Source organism: Anguilla anguilla, chromosome 13, assembly GCF_013347855.1.
Source record: "Anguilla anguilla isolate fAngAng1 chromosome 13, fAngAng1.pri, whole genome shotgun sequence".
NCBI classification, from domain to species: domain Eukaryota; kingdom Metazoa; phylum Chordata; class Actinopteri; order Anguilliformes; family Anguillidae; genus Anguilla; species Anguilla anguilla.
Window position 1 is genome coordinate 28,370,882 of NC_049213.1, and position 22,630 is coordinate 28,393,511.

At 39.6% G+C, this 22,630-nt stretch overlaps 1 protein-coding gene across 18 annotated transcripts in view; it reads left to right on the top strand.

Annotated features, from left to right (window-relative positions):
- The window catches only part of chl1b (cell adhesion molecule L1-like b), a 74,647-nt gene that overhangs the window by 25,021 nt on the left and 26,996 nt on the right, over nt 1-22,630 (top strand). For 14 of the 18 annotated variants that reach the window (XM_035388847.1, XM_035388841.1, XM_035388849.1 and 11 more), the window contains exons 2-5: nt 19,511-19,710; nt 20,452-20,469; nt 20,640-20,748; nt 21,178-21,368. In XM_035388847.1, coding sequence (XP_035244738.1) covers nt 19,617-19,710; nt 20,452-20,469; nt 20,640-20,748; nt 21,178-21,368 — 412 coding nt within the window. In that variant the 5' untranslated portion in view covers nt 19,511-19,616. Of the gene's footprint in view, nt 1-11,849; nt 11,970-12,146; nt 12,275-19,510; nt 19,711-20,451; nt 20,470-20,639; nt 20,749-21,177; nt 21,369-22,630 lie in introns of those variants that run through there. The other 4 variants (XM_035388848.1, XM_035388850.1, XM_035388842.1 and 1 more) reach the window with 3 other exon arrangements.

Genomic DNA, 22,630 nt, shown 5'->3' on the forward strand with positions numbered 1-22,630 from the left:
ATTTCCTTTACTTTGATATTAACAAAGCAAAAAGAAAAGTTCAGTGCAAGGTTTTTCTTTTATGTTACCTCCACCAAACAGTATTGTTCCTTTACATATTGTCGTTCTGAATGCCATTGTATGAACAACTGAAAACATCATTTATGAACAATGCATCCTCCACCTGTTAAGCAAACTAGCTAGCTTGTCTTCCTCCGTGAGAAGAGCACACAGATTTACTTTACATGACAGGCAATTAATAAACAAATATTAGCCTAGGCCTGTGTGTGTGTGCGTGTTATATGGATTTGGCTCTCATGAAGCAACTGGATCGATCTGTTTTTGTGTTTATGTGTATAATTCTGGATTTGTTTTGTATCTTAAATTAGACCTCCGCTTAACAAGCCTTTCGATATAAATGCAAAAATCAGCTGAATGCAATTACAAAATAAATAAATAAATAGTTAATGAGCAAAGAATGACATGCACATCTATATTATCCTGATAGATGGCAGACTATTCTGGTGCAAGCCTGTAGAACCTGCAAATTAATTAAATCTTTCCTTTACACTCACATTCATCTCACACTGAAATCAGCATGCAAAGCACACATTAGTGTAATCAAAGTAAGTACAATCATCAGCTTTTATGGTCTATAGGTGGTGTGCTTGTTTGCCCGGGACAAAGCACTCATAGCTGGAACGATTCATATTGTCAACCCTGCTGTCTTGTACTACTGTAGAGATGAAGCATTATTAAGTGTGTATGGATAGCAGAGAACATGAATTGTCAGTTTATCACAGCGTTATCTGCCGTCAAAATGTCATAGAATAGCATTTGAACTGTCAACTCACAGGAAGACAACACTATTGATTTACCCTGTCTAATTTAAGTGGGAAGTGCAGACGGAACGGTACAGATGGAATACTGCCTGCATAATATAATGGATGGCAGTGGTATATTAAAATGGTTTATTAGGGAATCATCCAGCATAGATTCTGCCCATGTGTACACATCTTATAATCGTGTAAAAATACATAGGGGGGCAAATTAATAGAAACTGACCCTCTCGTGTGAGACAAGCTTAAAGCAGTCTGGATAGGATTACAAGAAGAGACATAACCAATAATGACACAAAGGAGCAGTGATCAGTGCTAGTTCCAGTTTGTGGGCTTGGAGATGTAGCCAAAATCTGATTATCTTCCCACTTCCAAAGATGATTTCATTATCTTCTACAGATTTTGTCATAGGGCACACATGTGAAATATCATCAATGTCATCTGCCTAATGAGGTTTATATTTGGTTAAGGTCATTGGTGTCGGAAAAACCTGAGCGTTGATGAACTTCAGGATTCCCAATTAACATAAACTCTGGCACACATCCTTACAGAGTACTTATGAATATTGCATAATTTTCTGTGACGTCTTGAGCTATCCCTGTGAATTCTATGCAAATTATTATGCCATACCATAACAGTTTACCATAATCCAATAATGCAGTGACAATATCTGAAGTAAACTACAAACAATATATGCTGTATACACATAACAACTGCTTTCCATTTTTTGGTGAAACAAGAAATGAGAAGATGGTTTGAGGTTTGTTTAGCCTGAACAACTAATAGTTTGCAGAGTGCCAGTGTTCTTGACTTCAATAATATAGCTGAGAGAACACTGTGCACTACCCAGCATAGTTGCTTTGGGAAATCACATGTTTCAGGGTGTAATTTTGCCTGTGAAGGTGACTCTGCTGTGAAATGAGCATCTTTGATTTCAGCCAAGTTAGGATGGGTAGCTTGTTGGCACAGAGTGGAAAAACAATGACTGCTAGCCTCATTTATTGAACATAGCTGTTGCTGAGATCTAAAATTGTAAGTTGTTTTTTGCTCCAGTTCTAGTTTGACTTGTCATAACTTTACTGACTTAGCCTGTGCTTACTGCATGAACTAGACTTGATGTTCATGGCTAGTCCTTTATGAGAATGTGTTGTGCAGTTGTAACAGTGACCTTTGGTATGCACTTAGTACACGTCACTTTGGATAAAAGTGTCTGCAAAGCCAATGTAATGTAAATGTAATGCTTCAGAGGCTATGACCATAATGAATATACATTGGCATATGCACATATATTCTGAAGCATGGTGCTGAATGCGCTGCACAGGAAAAAAGAAACTGTTTTTTTTTTTTTTTTTTTTTTAACTTCAAATTTTTTTTTCCGTAATTAAACATGTAGATTTTTTGCCCTTGGGTTTATTATAATTCTCCACGCAATACTGGTAATACAGGTTTGGGTGAGAGAGTAGCTTCTGTTGGAATATAAGGGTGGATTCTGCAGTGTGGATGTTGCGTGTGACTGTGTGTTTACACCCTTTGCATGCTTATGGAGGACTTGAGACACACAGGAGGAGCCACACTCTGAAAGACATTTTACTGAACATACAGTTTTTTCCAAGGTAAAGACATTCACTCTCAATATCTTTCCCTCTCATCAGCATAAATATCAGTACTACTATCTCTCTCTCTCTCATGCACTCTCTCTTTCTAAAGTTCTATGGCAGTGAAGTGATTCAAGGAGGGTGAACGTTAGGGTGTCTGTCTGAGCCTGTAATGGAGCACTAGAGTTCCACCATAGGCAAAGAGTACAAAGCAATACTATTCACTTTCAAGGCTGGCCGTTTGATGCGGGCTTGACAAAGGCATCAGTTTAAAAGCCCTTTGACTGGGTGCTTAAATGTTCTTCTTTGTCCTTTATAAGTTGGAGAAAGATAACTTTCTGATTGTATGTAGTCTTTCATCTCTCCATGAATCAAGACAGGGCTACATCTGTTTAATGCTTTCAACTGAGTGCAACTGGGAAAAAAACGACAATTAAATCATGAAATAATTCAATATTGCATGAGACATAATTTTTAAATTGTATTTTAAAAGGTACTGTATTACCCTAGTAAATTATGCCTGTCCTTGTAAAAATACACGTTGGTGTATTTTATCTGATTATTCTCTATCTACTAATTTTGTACAAGGAGAGAATGAAATAGTCGTGTAACTGAACTGACACTATGGTCTGGTTTCAATTAACATGTGTCATTGACTTTGGTTTAAATGGTAACAGACTTTTTGGATTTCTGAAGTAGCTGAGTTTGTCAAGAAGCCAATTACAACTTTCATTTAATTTTGAGTCTCTGATAAGGACAAGTGCTGCCTTCGAAGACAACCTAGAGCATTTATTGTACTTGGTTTTTATTGCTTCTGAGTAAATTATTTGCATTCCTGTGGCATTTAAGGATAACACAGTCAGCTTGACACAGTTATGGCATCTGTTCAATTTAGAGATACTTGAGTTATTTGGAGGAATTATCCCATATCCACCTGAAGGGGGAAATACAGTCAGAACTCAAGGGAGATATGTACTGTGGCTGTAAACGGATGCAATGACAGGCATGCATACTGATATGGAAAAAATGTGCAACAGGTTTTCATTTATGCTCATATTATTTCCTTCAAATAATTTCCTGCATAATTCATAGCTCATATCGGAAAACCATGTCTTGGTCACAGGGATATTTGTAACATGCAATGTACGGTAAAAATAATAAAAAATATGATTTCATCATAGAAATGTTGTGTACGCCAAAATTATGGATGCCCAAAAAAGCAGTGAAGCAGCTGAAAAATAAATGGAGTGGTTGATATATGGAAAGAGGTCTTTTGGACCTTTACATCATTGAACGTGAAGTTTTGGATTTGTCAGGTAATCCTGTGTCTGTCACATACAAAGACAGATGTATCCAGGGCCTTTGATACAGTGGTTTTTGATACAGTGGCATTTTCTCCTTCAGTTTGCAAAGTATCGCTAAATAGCACTCTTATTGTTATACAGTACGACATTGTTATTGTATTACTTATACAGAAAAGTAGCTTAGTCACCATTGATGGGTGTTGTTCTGTGTACACAGCTCAGTGTATTGTGACAGAGTAATACATTTTGTCCTTAGATGAATGCTATTCATAAATGTTCAATATTTTGGCTGAACCCATGCTAGTTTTTATTTCTTCATTGTGCTGTTGCATATGGTGGTGGTGATGGTGGTTGTGGTGGTGGATGGGGTGGGCAGACACAGCACCACTGTTCAGACAACGACTGACTGAATTCTGACTTGAATATTTTATGATCTTATTGCGGCTGCTAATTTCTATACTTTATTTAGTCAAACAGTGTGTAACAAAGTGTCTGAAACCCTCAGAAATTCACATTCCTGATGTAAGGAATTTAACTATCCATCGCAGTGCATTAAACATTATTTACCAGCTAGGTTCTGTGTTTTAGTAGAGGTCTCATACCGTATGTTGGCCCACTTTCGGCACTGTGGATAAACTAGTGGTGGATGATTAATGTAATCAATCACTTGTACCAGAAGGTAAATTTGCATAATAATTTTGTTTCCTTTTGCAATTTTAAAGATTTCTTCCCCTAGGCATTATACCTGGAGGCTACTAATTGGCTCACATGAAAGTAAAGTGGCTGAATATACAGTCAAAAAGGACAGTCCTTCCTTCATAACAGAACATAACTCTTATTTTTTCTATTTTATTCAGTCTCTGTTCTTAGTGGTCATTAGGTTTATTCATTACATTTACCATCAGTATACACAACTAACACATTTTAACTCTGGTTTGTGGTCTTGAATAGAAATATTATTATTATTTTCTCAACAGACAGGACATTTTTCATAGCATACTTTCACATCACTGGAACTTTTATGCAGCAATTCTGTACTTTGATCACTGGCAACAGCAAGGCATAGGGGGCAGGCTACTCTCTCATTACAAATCCAGTTCCTTAGACACTGTTCTACCCCAACTAGGTATAGCTATCATCTATTTCTAACAAAGAAATTAATATCATGATATTGTTTTGTAAATTTAATGTGCTATTCAGGTGAGATATGTTGTATAATGCATGTTTAATAAGATACCACTCACAGCACAAAGATTATACGGGTAAATAATTAATGCAGTGTCTCTGCGGCAGAGTTTTATTGAGAATGGTTATACGATTACTGCTGTATCGAATGGGACATGTAATTAATGAGAAATCTATCACAATGACAGTTCACAATTAGAATTGCTCTGTTTATATTTAGATTTATACAATGCGTCATTCTGTTTCACAGTGATTTCTCTCTTGTGAATCCAAGTTGCAACCTTCTTGCATAGAAACTAGCGAATGTTGGAGCAGAGCACTGTGAATGCATAGAGGCTCAGAACACACACACACACACACACACACACACACACACACATACTGCGGTCGTCTGCCTCTAGTCCACGTGACATGGGGCTCAGCTCACCCATCCACAACCCATTTCCAATCCAGGACATTTTCCACTGGCGGATTAGAAAGCCGTCTAAATGAATTGTCCACCTCAGCAGGCCGGTCAAAGTGTGGATGGGCAGCAGCTGTGTTTCCTTTAAAGTCCTCTGGTGTTCATTTGGTCTCACCATCTAGCAAAACAAATTACCAAATGTGGATCTTTTTTTCCCTTCAGGAAAAAAAGCCATGTCTGGTATCCACAAGAATTGAAAACCAGCCTGTTGAAAATCAGATTGAAGGGACAGTGGTGCCTCTTGGCAGTGCAAATTCTGCCTGGAGTGGTATATAATAGGTCTCTTTTATCTAGCATGTAGGCCTGTACCACTGCATAGTGATGATCTATACAGTTTTGCCTCCAGGTTCGTTCCATTAAACTATTATTGAACTGGATCTTTATTTTTTTAAAGGATTATTTGTCACAGTTACATGGCTGAGCCTGAAAACCCATATGACTGGTTTACTTATATGTACCCTTTTGTAGGCAAGGTTGCCATGCCTACATATTTGACTGAAAGCAGGGCCTGGCTATTTAATGAATTTGTCTTCATCCTCTGTTTGCTTGGTATACTCAATCTGATGTGTACACACTCTAAACATCTCAGGGCTAAAGAACCTTCACGCAAGACCTTTTGTGAGAGGTGACCTTTAGGGAATAACTTATTGATTCCAGGGGAAACTTGATTGAAATGGGTTTCAAGAGACTTCATTTGAATTCAAATATAGGAGTAATGGACTATACTGTATAAGGATGTAGGTACATCAGAACTTTTTTTTCATCCTCGGTGTTAATTTCCAATGAATGCTTCATCTGTGCCTACACTGGAGACCAAGGACCTTGGTTTAAAGTGATTTCTGGCACTTTCTGTGATTTTTTAAAGTGATTTTTAAGCACTTTGAGCTGCATTTCTTGTATGAAGGGTGCTATACAAATAAAGTTTATTATTATTATTATTATTATTATTATTATTATTATTATTATTAGTAGTAGTAGTATTTCTGTTATCTGTGAGAAGCAGGCCCTTCTTTGTGATGCGAGTTATTAGGTCTCCATTATGTATTCTTATCACGATGAGCAATCACATGATCACAGCCATGATCACAGAACACGCCATCTGTGAGAGGGGCTGGCTGACAGAGTTGCTTGTCTGGCAAAGGCGGTCTCTCACCGCCTCACCATGGTTGGCTGCCAGCTCTTTTCTTTTGGGACACTGCAAGCTAGTTCAGTGTGCCCTGTACTAAGGGCCTGGCAGTTAGGTAATGTAATGTTTAGGAAACTGCAAAACAAGATTTTTTTTTTGTCAACATGTAAAAATGGATTTAATTCAGAAGATCCAACCTTCAAGTGGACAGCATGCATATCTGTTGTGATAACAGCTTATGCGGTACAGTGCAAACCAAGCCATGAACAGAGCATACCTCTCACTGTGTTCCTAACCCAGGCATGTGTTGGGGAAAATACCTCTACGAATTTTAGAATAGTGAGGACAGATAATTAAAACGTGTCCTTTTCAACAATCCTCACACTGGGCACCAATACATATACATATAGTGAGGTTTGGTCAGGTTTATTCAGGACAATTGAGTTCAACAACCAGTCAGAATTCTGTATAAAGCATATATATTTATTGGCTATGACAATGAATATGTGAATATGCTAATTTAAAACAATAATTTACATAAAATGAGGAATAATATTTTACAATTTTTAATCAGAGGAAATGATAATTCTGTGACGGCTAAACATAGAGGTTGCCAGTACTACAATTTAACAAAAGTTAATTCATGTTATACTTTATATTACATGGTTAGTTAGTTTATCCAGTCTCATAAAATTAAGTTTTAGCAAAAACAACAAGGTCAGAGAATGTGCTATTCCAGACCAACATATGCATAGGTATTATGCATATTCATCAGGTATCCAATTTTACGCAGTTTTACGCTATCCAATGGTTTGAGGTTTTTGGTCAGTTTTTATGCTCGCAAAGTCACTGACGCGACGGAATCCCGTGTGTGATCACTAACATGATTGGCGTATTATTTAGGGCACACAAACATTTAATTGGGTTGTGGTATTGGAGCGGTCAATTGACATGGATACATAGATAGATAAACCGCTGACGACTGCTTTAATGTCTAAGCCTGTTAAATCGGACTCCCCATTTCCTCCTAAAATGGGTGTTCCTGTCCCAAGCTGATGCCTAATTGATCAAGCTGTAAGTTTATTGCAGAGTCACAAGAGGGAGGTGACAGACAGCTAATTATGCCATGGCTAACTAGAAAAAGTTAATGCTGAATGTCTCAGCAGTGGTCAGGAAGCCAGAGGCTACAAACGTTCCTGTGTATAGTTACATTGTTACACATGTTAACATAAAAAAAGAAAAAAAAAAGTTTTTTTTTTTTTTAACTTTAATACATTTCCACCTCACCTATAAAAATGAACCTGGAAGTAATTCCAAAGCCTATTAAAGTGTCAGGGATAATGGAGAATTGCATATAAACATGGGTGATTACAATTCTGGTATTTGAACAGCAATATGCTTGTCATTAGAGCTGTGCAGCCATCCGGGGTCCAGCGATTAAGCAATTCAAAGCTGTTTTAAAAAAAGGGCACAGGAAGTTTATAAAGAGATTATCAAACACTCATGCCATGAGCCCAAAACACCTGGTGCTGGACGTTCAAAACCCGAAAGAAGGAATTTAACGGCAGTAACTACAACAAATATGTCAACCTAAAACACAAGAGCCCCTATTTTAATGATGCAGATGCATCAAGTGACAGAGCCAGCGCAGATAAAATATAGCCTTATCTGAATCAATCATATATTTTAAACCCCCAATGTACACAGTGAAAATTGGAAAGATTTGGGCAAGAAAGGGCAAGTCTGATTCAACATAAAATGAGGTGTCTTTCAATACAACATCTGAACCGTCTGAAACGGGCATTTTTTATGGAATTCAAATCTCTGGTCTTTAACGCAACTGGTAGCTGAAAATAGAGAGTTTTGAAGAAGGCTTTAAGTTGTATGTTACATGTATTCCAACATATATAAGAACTTGTATTATACTGCCATTGCTGGTGTACAGTCTTATTTGTGAGGAGAAAAAAAAAAACTACTTGCATTCAAAATAGGGCCAATAGAAATCTTTGGTAAAGGTCAGTATATTGAGCACAGTAATACATACAGTACAAACAGAAATATGAAGTACATTAACATAAATACTATACAGTCAAAATAATTCAGGTAAATGGCTGGCTCATTATTCTTCACACTTGAGCTAAAGGTATCTAAAACTGAGTATTAGATACCTTTAGCTAGAGTATTAAAAAAAACAAAAAACATTGCAACTTTATTCTTTGTGCTGTAGCTGAAATTATAATGAAAAAAACTCAATGTAAGTGTAAATCATTTTAATGTAATACATTGCCACAGTGTCGCATTTACTGGAAAAACGTTGTCTGAACATGCCCCTTTAGTATCGTTGTTCACTTCTACATTATGACTGTATGAATTTTGCCAGTAGGTTTTAAGGCACTTTTCAATAGTTTAAACATCTATCACCCCGACAAGCTAAGAGGGTTGTTTGGACATGTCTGTTCCTATCATGAGGAATTTGGTTTTGTGGCAGAAACCAACAGCTGTGTGTCAGTGAGGTTTCTGAAATAGGAACCTTCCTGAATGTCCTTGTACATCTATGGGAACATTTAGCTCAAATGCATAACATTTGCCAATGGAATATAACATGTCAGCAATGCAGGCATCATGCCAAAATGTTTTAATCTCACCCTTATAACAAAAAATGAAAGATTGTTTTGATCTGTGGTACTTACTGTATACTTTATCTGTTGGGACAGCCCAATGACGAAATGGAAATATGGGTGTAGTGTAAACATTTTTATTTTACTGTGCATGCTATAGAATTTCACTTGGTAACACCAACTAAAGGACACATGGTAGTTTTTCCAGATTGCCAGGTTTTGGTGCCTGTGAGTGTAATTAAATGTGTTTGATATGTGCCCCATTTTTAAAGGCCGATCATAAATATAGTCTACGAAGCACACTGGTTACAGGTTTACAAGTACAGTTAATAGTCACAAACATCCTGGAAAAAGTACTTGAATCATGTGGGACGCTCATCACTTCTGAAGAAGTTAATTCACTTCCTCCCAACGCGGTTCTGACTTAGTCTTTCTTGTTGGAAAATTCAAGAAGTCATTTCATTGTTATACTTTTTTTCTAAGAAGAGGGACTTAGTTTCGGCAGTACAAAGCAAATGATTCACATAATGACATTATACGCAAATGTCATGATTTGTCTTTGCACCTGTCGATCTTGCAGGTGATGTGGTTACTGTGGGGGCGAGGGGAGGGGAACAGAGCTGTGAACACTTTTACATTTTCTTTTGCAATCAACATCAATCAACAAGAAAGAATGTACGCATAAGGTGTGTGAGACAATTATTAACGGATCTCAAAAAGGACTAGATGCGTCACTGAGGTAAAAAATAAAAAAACAACTGTAATTCAAAAGAACAAAAGGCACTCAATGGGGACAATCAATGGGTGGACCAACTGTACCATTCCCAGACCTTTGTAGTAGGTCATTTACAACTTACAGTAATGACTTAAAATAACAAGCATATGAGCTGGTCTTCTTTCTGTTTCACTGCCTGCTTCCAGGACACTCTTAATGAACAGCCATAATCTCCATCTCTGGAACTTGTCATTTTAATGGCATGCTTGCTGCTTTTGGTTTGCAAATGGGAGAAGAAGTGTTTGCTTTAACCTGCTGGTTGAAATGCTCAGTGTGCTAAATCTTTGCTGATATAGGAGTCAGAGCAAGCAGTCAAAAGGAGTGTTGGGTAGCCACTGCCAAGGAACTACCCAGGAATATGTCAGGACTGTCAAAGCTTAACGCACAAAGACTGGACTTGAAACTGGCAGCTTTTCCTGCCACCTTCATGCCTACCTCCCGACCAAAGCTGAGATGCTCACTGCCATAAGCTTTTGTTTTTATAAGGCTCTGTTTGCATGATTATAATTCCCACTTAATTCCAGGGTCACTAAAGGACTGTTCCAATATTCCATGAGAATTCTGAGTTTGGTGAATATCGATAAGATGAGACAGTTTGGCAGAGTTTAAACCACTGGTTCTTGTAAAATGCAGACTTTTATGTCATACTGCTGTCCACAACGTGGTGTATGTGTGTGTGTGTGTGTGCGTGTGTGCATGCATGCCTGTGAGTATGAATTATAAGCATGCAGAAAATTACTATAAAACACAAAACATATATAAATGTATTACCACATTGATGATTTCCCACTGAAGAATCTGATAATATAAAATCAAATGCTTTGCTTTATAAGATGCATTTTAATTCCCACTACTGTACAATCATGCAACAAAGATAACCTTACAAGTCTTACAGTACATTGCCAGTACGGCCTAGAAAGAGCATCACTCTAACCGTTTCTGCAGCAGTTCCACAGCTCACATCAGCATAATTCAAGTGAGACGCCCCCTTTTCCCTCCTCCCCTCTCCACCCGTCTCTTCCCCTCCTTCTCCTTTCCCCATTCTCCTCAGTATATCCCCAAGCCTGAGATCATGGTCCACACCATATATCATACAGATTGTCGGCAGCCCTCCCCCAGGATGGCGATAGAAATCCGGGCTCTCTGGTGGACCGTGCAGCATGTGTAATTGGCTGTCCCAGTGTTGTATGTTTTGTCAGCAGATCACGCACTGTGCTGGTTCCCATCTGTGCAGGCTTGGACTGATTACCAACTGGTGTCAATCCACCACACCTAACCAACCAATGCCTAGCAAAATCCTATTATTGCTCTAATCCAATTGGCTCACAGCTTTGAGCAAATAGGGAAAATAAATAATACAAGCCAATGGCCAAAGACATTGATCTAATATATTCAGTTAATGCCATGTTTTTTTTTTTTCAAACAAGAAATCAGACCAACACAGATTGTCTCTACAAAAAAAACAAACAAACAAACAAAAATAACAGCTGAACATTATGCATCCTCTATCTTTTGTCAAAGACATACAGAAAATTTCCCTGGCGTTAGGAATTGTCTATACCTCACAGAGGACTGCACAGACCTGTCACTAGAGAATTTACTCACCGTCTGAGTAATCTCCAAAATGCTGCTCGTGCACATACTATGGTTTCTGCCATCTACTACAGCTGTGCTGTCCTCCAGTGTCCTCCAAATGCATCCTGGTGTTTTCAAACATAAAGTGTACATATTTGTAAAGGCAAAGACCAGGGGGAGAAAATGGAGCTTGCTCATCTGCCATTCCTCTACTTTTCCTCTCCCTTTTGTACACACCCAGTGAATAGCCTTTAGATCTGGCTTTGTTGGAATGATTGTCAGTGGCTTAATGAGCTTCTTTGCCAAGTGAGAAGCTTTGGCAACACATGTCTCCACACTTCCTCTCAAGCGGGGAACGCCACAAAGCGCCCTGTAGAGAACTGTCCCTGGATATCGTCACACATTACACTTCCTGCATGCCGTGCTCCGCTTTCCCTTGGATTGAGTGCACACGAGGGAAATTGTTGTTCAGACCCTTTTGAGAAGATCGCTGAGATGAAGTCTTCTCTTGTAAGTAACGCCGTTTTTCCCGACGTCGTTGTTTCTCCGCTGACAGTTAAAAGGGCAAGATATTTGTTGTCATTATTGCGCGGTAGTGGCGCTTGTTGAAGACTTGGTGCGTTTTATCGCAGAGAGCATCCGTACTGTCATCTGCCTTGCGAATTAACTGACAGAAAGGCGAACCTCATGCTTCTCCGAATTCACAAGTTGAATGGGCTACACAGACCTGCGTTGTTCTGACATTGAAGGAGAAGAGCGGATTGCTTGGTGGACCCTATCAAAAGATTGTTCACGCTTTGTTCACTTACTAACGCGTAAGATATTTTTTAAAGAAGTTGTTGGTTAAAATACACCGAAAAATAAACGGCTAAGAAATCATAATTAATCATTCGAAAGTCTGCCGCTGCTCCTCTCTGCTTCTGTTTCTTGAACTTTAGGCTACTATAATTATAAGGATGTCACATGGATATCGTTTTGAAGCCCTGCACTAATAGATTTCCTATATTTTATAGAATAACTTTTTTTTTTTTTAAATATATAATTTATTATTTAAAACGATGTATTGGTGAACAATACACTCCCGCCGGCTTAGATGCTGTAATGTTGTCTGGTCATATGGGCTGAACTAAACCCAGATAAAGAGCCTTTTCACAGCTGGATTCTGCCCTGCATGTCTGGTGTCATGAATGACATTAGTCTCATTCCACAGAGTGTCTGTATTGCATGCGAAGATGTGCTGTTAGAAAATATTAATTAAAATATGTTATTCGACTTCACATTGATATAGTAGGCCTAGTCATTGGAATAATTAATGACAAAACATGTTTTGAGTCTCATCGCGGAAGCAGCACTCTGCAGTTAATTCTTAACTCCTTTGTTATTCTGTGAAGGAAGCACTGGTTTTTTGCTCATTTCTGGCATATCTTTCAAACAGTAAACTTTGGGGATACTGTGCAGATGCCCAGCTGCTGCTGAGAGCCGGAAGTAGAGTACAAAATACAGTGAATCTGTCAAACATATGTCATACATTGGAAATATGTCTCAGGTATTAAAAAAAAAAAAAAGTTAAATAAATAAATAAATACATTTTAGATGTATAGGCTATTTGGACTGAACAAAATATCCCTTATAATAAATATTACTTTATTCAATGTATTTCTGTATCTGTGTTAAGAAATAAGTATTTTCCTCTATAGTACAAAGTAAATTGCTTCAGGCTTTTGACAGAAGAAGGGATTTGGGATATAAGCACCATCCATCATGCCCTACATTGGCAGGGCTTTATCCTGGGAAATTACCAACATCAGTCAGCTCCTGAGAATGAACACAGCGAAGACCTCGCCACTTTCGCTCACACAAAATTATATCCTTGTCTCTGCAGTCCCTGTTTCACATCCATTACACTCCAGGCCACTCGTTTAGGATCAGAGAATAATATGATCACGGTCCACGGTGAGATGCTCTCCTCAGTGGCTCAGAACTTCAAAGAGTACTGAGAAAAAAACCATTGCTGATTCAGCAAAATGGAGCGATTCATAGTTTGAACAGTTTGTGTATTAAACACAAAGCTGTTAATCATTTAATTGGCACTTCGTTTGCACCCTCTCAGGGCTAGGGAGCAATTTATATGTGTCCTCTGGCCACCAAGCTCTTTGAAATCAACTCTTCAACTGATGGGCAGCATTGTGGTGTGGAGTTTTTGTTCCATTTTTATGAGTCATGTTCATCACAATCACAATGTTTGTTGTGTAGGCATCTGTGTGTCTGTGTGTGGGTGTGGTTTTTAACCCTGCAGATATCCTGTATTCAGGAGCTGAACAGAAATGGCAGAGTGCAGGTGTTAACATTTTTCTTCGTTTGTGGAAGGTGGCCAGAGGTTTTGAAACGAGAAAGTGGAACACTGTTCTGCATGCCCTTGAGAGAAGGGCAATCCTTTCACTGTATACCCAGCCATGCCCTGTAAATAGAAAATGTGTTAAATGCATTCAAAGTACAAATGTTGGACATACTGTATAAACATGTCTGCTAAGTACATAGTGAATTATATCATGATTCACTACCAAATCATGCCATTTCTCAGATTGACTGAATCAGAATCATTGAATCATCTGTGGCGGATTCTTTTTTGGATTCTTTAAATGAAATAATTTATGAATGCAATAAATATGCTGCAATCCCTACATTGAACAGTAGGGTGCATTGCAAATTTGATCATTTCAAATTTTCATGCACGGCACAATTCATAATTGCACTGTTTATTCACTGATGAGATCAAAAAGGATCTAGATATTTGTGCCAGGGACAACAATTGTGATACAAAATGGGGAAAATGGGAGCATTTACCACCTCATTAGGTAAATAAACTATAGAACTATATTACCTCATTAGGGAAACTAGCTATACTTAGCACAGAGATAAAGACAGAAAAAAGACCACAGACATTTTTTTCATTTAATCAGGCATCCTATGTATTTTATAATGCTTAATATCTCATGTTCATGATGGTGAGCCATTCACCAAGTGCGAAGCCCATCACAGTGGTACTGAGAAAATCCTTATGCAAGATCTCATGGAGCACTGTGGTACACGAAAGTCCCAAGAGCAAAGTGCTGGCTGACCAGTAAAAAAGTAACTGTCCTGTGAGGTCACATTGCTTATGGTTAACCAAAAAGGCTCCTCCATGGAGCTGTCACTTGAGGCTTGTCACATTCAGTTGTTGGTCCTTCGGGGGTCGCTCAAGGTCGGCGAGAGAGTTCACACATCCACCGGGGAGGGGAGTCAGGGGGTCCGCAGTTCATTTGCGTGGCTCCACACCATCCATCTTCATCCTCCCCATGTCCTGCTCTCCGGCTACCGTTCTCTCCTTCCATCCTCCTCTCCCTCCCCCACCTCATCCACCTGCTCCCAACACAGACTGCTGAAATATTAATGGTGTTGTAATTGAACTGTTCGCTTGCTGGCATGCATGCAAAAAGGAGCGAGACTGAGCCAAATCTCAATTAGACAAGCTTATTATTTAATATTGCTCTAACTTCCTGATCTCATTAAGGAGGCGTGTTGCTGTTTAGCTGCGACTGTGGAAGTTTTAATAATAAATGAATTGCGTTCACGAGCGCAGAGCGGAATCTGTGGGAATTTTCAGATCTTGTTTGTGCTGTTAGGACCTCTGTTAGCTACGGGTCAAACTGGAACAAATGACAAATTAGGGAGCGATGTAATGGCATATTTTAGCAGAGTCAATTAGCTGCACTGCGTGGTACGATTCAACAAGTCACATCGGGGCCCGCATCACGACCCAGAATGTAGAGTTAGAACAGACAGATATTCAGCCGTCGTAGTAGATGCAGAACTGGGGCGACGTGGGAACGACAGCTGGATAGTAGTGAATCACAACAAAATGGGAACCTGTTGGGAGGGCCAAAAGGAAGAAAAAGATATGACAAATGATCAAGCACAGCACTGTGCAGATGGACTAATTGCTTTTTAATGTTAATTCATTCCTCCATTATACTCTGTAATATGGCTGAAATCGGGATGCCATCACGGTGATTATCTGGAGAGCCGGTGGAGAGTGGCGTTCTTGTCTTCCAGTGTTGGCTGTTTGGTACGCAGAGTATTCTAATCCAGCCTGACAAGGTAGGATGTACTTAATCCTATTACAGGCTTGCAGATAAAATGCAGAGTGCCATACGGCCTGCAAGGCTGCAGAGCTTTAAGTGAAAGAGGAAATTAAACTATATGTGAACCCTGCCCAGTGACCACAGAGATGAGGTTCATGCAGCAGTCATACTGTACATGAAATCAACTGAACATGTTGAAATCATACTGAAAACTATCATGACATTCTTGGCTGATGTAAAGTTGCAAGAATTGAACGTGAATAAAAAATCAAGCAGGTGTTACCTGCTGAGGTGAGCAGGAAAAGTAGTAGGGTGACAGTGGTAACAGCTGCCTACTAACATTGGCCCCAGGATTTATTTTGGTTTATAACATGATCACAGTTTTCAGCCTGGATTCAGTGTCCTGAACTTGTCATTTACGATGGCAAAATATAAACAAGTAATTGCCAGAACTTTCTTTTAATTTTGGTATTATTGAGTATGCCAAACTGTGACCATGAAAAAAACACATTAATTTAACTGTTTGACATTTAAATTCAAATGTTGGTTGATCCTATGCCTTTATTGTTTTGTAGGAGATAGAAATTAAACTGGAATGATGGCTGATGTGATGAATTCACACAGAGTAGTGGGACGGCAGTTGTTTCCTCTGAGCTGGGAGTGGGTGACTTTGGTACGGCAGGCAGTCAATCACTTGTTATCTATCATTCTGCCCTCTAAAGATTGAATTGCTAATTTAAATCAAAGGTTCCCACAGCAGTGTGAGCTTTGTTCTCATTTGACCGGCTGAATGGATGTGCTTTGGTTTTACGGTGCACTTACGCATTCGTAATTGCCTTTGTTTAAAATTCTAAATGATTTTTCCAGATGAGGTCGATCAGTGACTCTGAGTGGTCTGGTGTACTGTAGCATAGAACAATGTGGCCCCAGGTTTTGGGTTCATTGAGTGTTGCACCCTTGTCCACAGCTGACCTCATGGCTTTTTTTGTCCTCTATTGTAGCTTAAAGAGGTCAGGAGCACAGTGGTACCATCTTTCTGTCCAAGGTTAGCAGCATTTGACCTCCTGGTGCCTTTATCAATGTCAGGCTTGAGGGTTATTGGTATCGAGGGGAGGGATTAACTGCTACCAGCAGTCCTAACAGAGCCACTCTACAGAAGTATTATATGTGTGGAAGACATAGACCCCATCATTACTGTGTCTGCCACTTTAGACCTGTGATTTCTGTACCTCCTCAATTCTGATAGGCACATTATAAAGCGATGCCACTGATCATTCCCCCACAGTGGAGGAAGTACTGAAATCAGATGGTGAGCACTGTGTGGATGGACCATAATCCATCTCAGTGATGCTAGGCTGATAAAGCGAAGGGCCGAAAACAGCTGGGAAACTGGAACACATTGTCTTGTGAGGGCCGTAAGCCCCCCTCTTAAACACGTTAAACATCCCTGCAAAGACCAATCCAATTAGTGCGCTATCCCACCTTTTGATTTTAATCTGGGTAGTGCTACACAAATCACCATCTGTGGGAAACTACAAGGTGGCAGCCCCACAAACAACTGTAGCGCCTGGGGCGGTTTTTGTTTGCATGTTTTATTCCTGTACTCATTATTATTGTAGAGATCATGGTGTCTTCAGAGTGTTCAGGGCCTGGATCAAGCCCCTTTGAATTTGTGCTGTGATTAAAATGGATGGAACTTTGAACCCTTTATGTTTCATGTCCCCCCGGTGACATCGCAGAGGTCATCTAAGATGTCAGATGACCAAACACTTGAGCCACTATGGCTTACCAGAATTAATGAAATTACTTGGAGACACGGGAAGTGGTCCATTTTGAAAATAGAAGCCCACAGAGAAATAAATTAAATTGGCTCTTTCACTGTCTTGTCAATTATTCAATTACTTTTCATGAACTGCCATTTGACCTCCATGTTTTAATTGGATTTGTGAGCTGAGGGAGGAGATTAAGGAAGCAAACATAAGACTGTCTTCCTGAAAACACTCTAAAAAGCTGAAGCCGAAAAGATAAAAAGCCAGCTGTTGCTGAAAACAGCAGGTCCATCGGAGCATGGCTATCTCTAACGGCAGCTCCCTCCTGTTGAAATAAAGAGCTTTGCGGTCAGAGATTCCCCTGTCCCAATGCAAATCTTTTTCTGGCTTTTAAGTTCAGACATCATGGCAAGTAGATGGCTCTTCAGGCAGTCATATCTTGGCTTTTGTTACAACCCAAAGGTATTGAAATAGTATTATTATTCCTGTTCAAAGACTATATATATATATATGGTCTTTTTAGTTTTACCATGGAGGTTTTCTATGTGTGTTTATGAGGATGGCTAATATCTTTAAGTATTCGGCAACTCTCCGTGAGCCCTCTATGATTTATGATTCAGGTGTTGGGATCTACGTAGATTTATTTAGAGTCACAAGTCTACCCTCCAGCGCATGCACACAAACACACACACATACACACACACACACACACCAGATTTTGAGGAAAAAAGCAAGGCAGTAGTGAAGTACTGAATTCTGAACTCTGAAGCATCCTACACTGCTCTTCATTTTACAATTTACAGCTGAAATGAGAGCAACCTAATGAGCTGGGTCACTGCCAGCATAAGGGAAGCTAATGAACAACAGAGGAGATTCCATCGCAGAGGCTTATGGGTAATGTTGCCACCAGTGTGTGCATTCCTGTGTCCTTTGCCTCCTCCCCCATTCTGTTCTTGTAAAATGAAGCTCATTATGGTCTGCCCTATTCATATTCTGGGTGCAAAATATGCCTGTTTTTTATTTTTTTATTTTTTTATTTTTTTCACGCAGCTTCGTCCGGCTGTAAGAACAGCCGACTGCTAATTTAGCACTCTTAATGTCGAAGTTCCTTTCAGATACAAGAGTTTGGGGACCCAGATGAATTCATATCTCTAATGACCTCTAAACATCTTTATTAAAACTGCCTACATTTCTATAAGAACAGTGCAACAATGGGTATGCAAATAGTTGCCTTAAATCCAAGTTAATTTGACAATGTATGTTATTTAACCAGGAGCCAAATGATTCCTTTCTCAGTTACAGAGATGACCTGAGTAAATAAGTAAGTAGGCAATGGTGTGGATCTGTATGTCCAATGAAATGCAAAAAAAAAAAAAAAAAATCAGGTGGTTGGATTGAAAGAGCCAGTTTTGGAATGTGAGCAGGACACCAGGGTTAACTCTTACAGCAAATGCTATGGGATTTTTAAAGACCACAGAGTCGAAACCGTGGTTAAAATATAATCCCCATCTCAGCCTCCACAACTGCTCTGGGAAATCGGTTCATCATTGGCAGGGACTACTGCTCCCTACTGGCCCACCAACAACCCACGCAACCGTGCCACTGTTTCCCTAGGAAGTCTGTTCAAGCCCTAACTAAGCTAAACCGCATCTCATTAGATAGGAAGGCATGTGGTATAGTTTCCAGCAGATAAAACAATGCTTCCAAGCTAAACATCATCTTATTTTGTTGGTGGTCTCATCTGCTCCTATAATGTGTAATTTTTTCATATCATTGCTGTTTGCTGCAACAGTACCCGTGTATTAAAAAGACTGCAGAGAGTTCCACCTTTAAAAAATAAGAAAAACTCATAAAAGGTTGTACAGTTGTGCATATTAATATGCTTTTGTCATGTGCACTGACAAACAAGCCGAAAGCCCCTGGGGTCTCTCGGGAGGATGTGCTGTATAGAGCGTTGCTGTATAGATCAGTGTGGCGGGCTGCTTTTGAAATTTATTGAAAAGGTGGGGGGTGGGGGGGGGGGGGGGTGGGGGCCTTCAGAAGCTTCAGTGACTGTTACAGTACGGCGGGAAGCGGAGAGCCCGTTGAGCCGCCGGGGGGGTTGTGCGTGATTTACTTTGGGAGTGTGGCGGGATTAACGGAGAGTTCCGTGTGCTCACAGGTGTCGCGTGCTGACGTGCCGCTGACTGAGATGAACTGAGAAGCGGGAGGGAGCAGCAGCGTGGTTTCTTCCCCGAACTCCAAAGGTTCCCCTCAGCCGTAGAGCAATGCGTTTGCTCCCGGGCCCGGGCGTGGCCTTCCTGTTGGGCGTGGCCTCCAGCATCATCTGCCTTGCCCCTGCCCTTGACATCCCACTAGAGGGTAAGTGCTCTCCCTTGCCGCGCTTGAGGTTTGTTGTGTAATTTGCTTCATGACACATTCTTTAATTCCCCTGTGTTGATTTCATCTTTTGTCTATATTCACAAATGTCTGCCATTTTCACTGAATCGCTGTGCTCCTCACAAGGCCAGAAGGTACCTTATATTGTGTATAACCTGACTGTCTAATCTTGACTGTCATAAGCGCTTTGGTCCTGCAAGACCAGGAGTGGTCTAGTGAAGCCCTCCTGGTTTATGAACCCTCACAGCAAAACAGATTTTAATTTTCACTAAATGATTTTCTGTCACAAAACATTCATAGGTAATTGGAAAGCAGAATATATGTCAACAGAATCATATTTGTCCAAATTAATCTCAAATGTTTAATGAAAAGCCCTTGCAGGTTTGCTCATATTGCATGCAGGTATTCTGCAATCACTGATGCTGGAGTTACGATGCATATATTATGGTTTCCTTGGAAACCTGACTCGAGGATTCTTCACATACATTATTCAGATCCCCGACTTTGAGGGATCATTTTAATGAAATATTTGGAAATCTTTGAAAAATACAATATGTCTTGATGTCTGTAGACGTATAAAGGCATTTTGTCAATGTGGAATGTACGTGCAAATCATTCAAACAAATAAAATGGGCCCAAAGATGTGCTGAACTTGCTAATATAATATGCATAAAACCACTGAATGTGTTTCTGTTCTTTTTCCTGCTGCCATGGATTCTATAGTTTTAGATCAAGTAAACAGTAAGTTTATCATGTTACTTCATTTAAATATTAATTTTTTATCCTTCTATGTGTGTGTGTGTGTGTGTGTGTGTCCACATATACATTAACACGCCCTAACACACACCTGACACCATATGACTGTTTGTTTCGGCTAACCTCTCAGTATTGTCTTTGCTGTTACTATCCAGTTGAGCAGCTGCCCACCATCACTGCTCAGGCTCCCAGCTTTCTGATTGCCTTCCCGTTTGACGAGAGCTTCTCCATGACGTGTGAAGCCAAAGGCAATCCCGAGCCCACGTGAGTGAGACGCACAGGAGAGGCTCCGCCGATACGCGCTTGTTGTTCACCACTCAGGCTGCAACATGTTCCACAGCTTGCCTTTCAGGTTTTGAAACCGCAGTGCTATGCTTGACTTTACATTGTAATATTGTTTGTTTGCATAGCACGTTGCCTTACGCAGAACGACTTATGTTTGAAGTACTGCATATTTGTAAAGCTGTATATAATCGCAGAGTAATTCAAGTTAAGCGCGTGACATCTATATTATAGTTGTGCTCCATGCAGGATTGGAATCTGTAACCTTTGGGTTATGAATTGAGTTTCTTAACCATTGCATCACACTAACTGGGCTTGGCTAGTGCACTTACTATAATTACTGACTGCTATGCCTTTTTGTTACTACTGGAGCTTTTGTGTATATATGGCAGTTCTCTTTTGGCCCACTAGATACCGGTGGACAAAAAATGGCCGGGAGTTTGACCCACAGCAAGACTCCAGGGTGATAAAGGAGGGAAACTCTGGGACGTTTGCAATCCTAAATAAAGGAAACCTGACACAGTATCAGGGAAAGTATCGCTGTCACGCGTCCAATAAACTGGGAACGGCCATATCTGAGGAGATTGAATTCATCGTGCCCCGTGAGTAACAAGTCTTTCCAAGGTTAAGAGTTTTTCAAATTGATTCAGGAACAGAAATCCGCTGCTTTTTTTTTTCTTTTACTTGCTGGATAGTGAACATTGTACTTGCTGAGCAGAATGATTTTGAAACCCCAGAGTCCTCTTACCCTCCAGTTCCATCACATTTACACCTGGAGACTGTAGAACAGAAATAGAGTGATGCAGCCTTTCCATCACCCCCGCTCAATATATTTTTCATTTCATCTCAGAACAGGTACATAAATCATCAAAGGAAACCCAGGCCAGTGGGAACTAGCACGCATGTGACAGAATCTGGCTGGGTTCCACTCACTCAGCACTATATGTGCTGTGAAATCCAAATAACAATATTGAACATACAATTTAAAAAAAATATGTATGATAAACAACCACAGATATAGCAGCAAGTATGGGTGCAAAGCAAATTAAAGTATAACCGAGCAGAACTGCAGACCCTTGAAATATTTGTATATATGTATGTATGTTATAGGATATATTTTGTATTTAATGCCATTATACAGATATTGGAAATTGAGCAGCTTCATGCCTGAAAAGTAATATCTTGCTTTCTAAAAAATTCCAAAGTGCAATTTCTAGAAGTACATCCCAGTTGCAGTCTACTTTGTACTTTTATTTTATATTTATTTGGTTACAACAAATTCTCAGAAGTACCCAGTGAGTTACTGGATGACCAAGATATTTGACTGTCATTATTGCCTGTGCAAAGCTCCGAAGCTTTGTTTGGTGTGAACAAACTCTGTTTCGGATTTATGGTCTTTGAAGCACACCTTACATTTGAACAGCTCATTGTGGTATGTTGTGATCAAAGAAACATGCCTCTAACAAATTGATAAAGCAGCACCCCAAGGATCATGCGTACCACATGTTCATATGTTTAGTGGTTGAAGAAGTGGCGAAAGATAATGTCCATGATTAATGAAAATCAGTTTACAACATGCCCATAGATCAGTGCTACGGAATTCAGTGTTAACAGTTTCCAGTGCTGGAAACTGAAGTTCCCTATAATACATTTGTCCCTGAAAATGTCCAGAATCAGCTTTGCTTAACTGGACTTACTTCAGCTACCAACACTGGAATAGATTGAAGATGACAAAATACACAGATTCTTACTGGTACATTATATCCTGACATATTCAGCTTGCAACTTATCTTTAGAACACAGCACAGTATACCAGCACATATAGACAAAAATGCACAAAAAAATGAACCTGAGATGGACACAT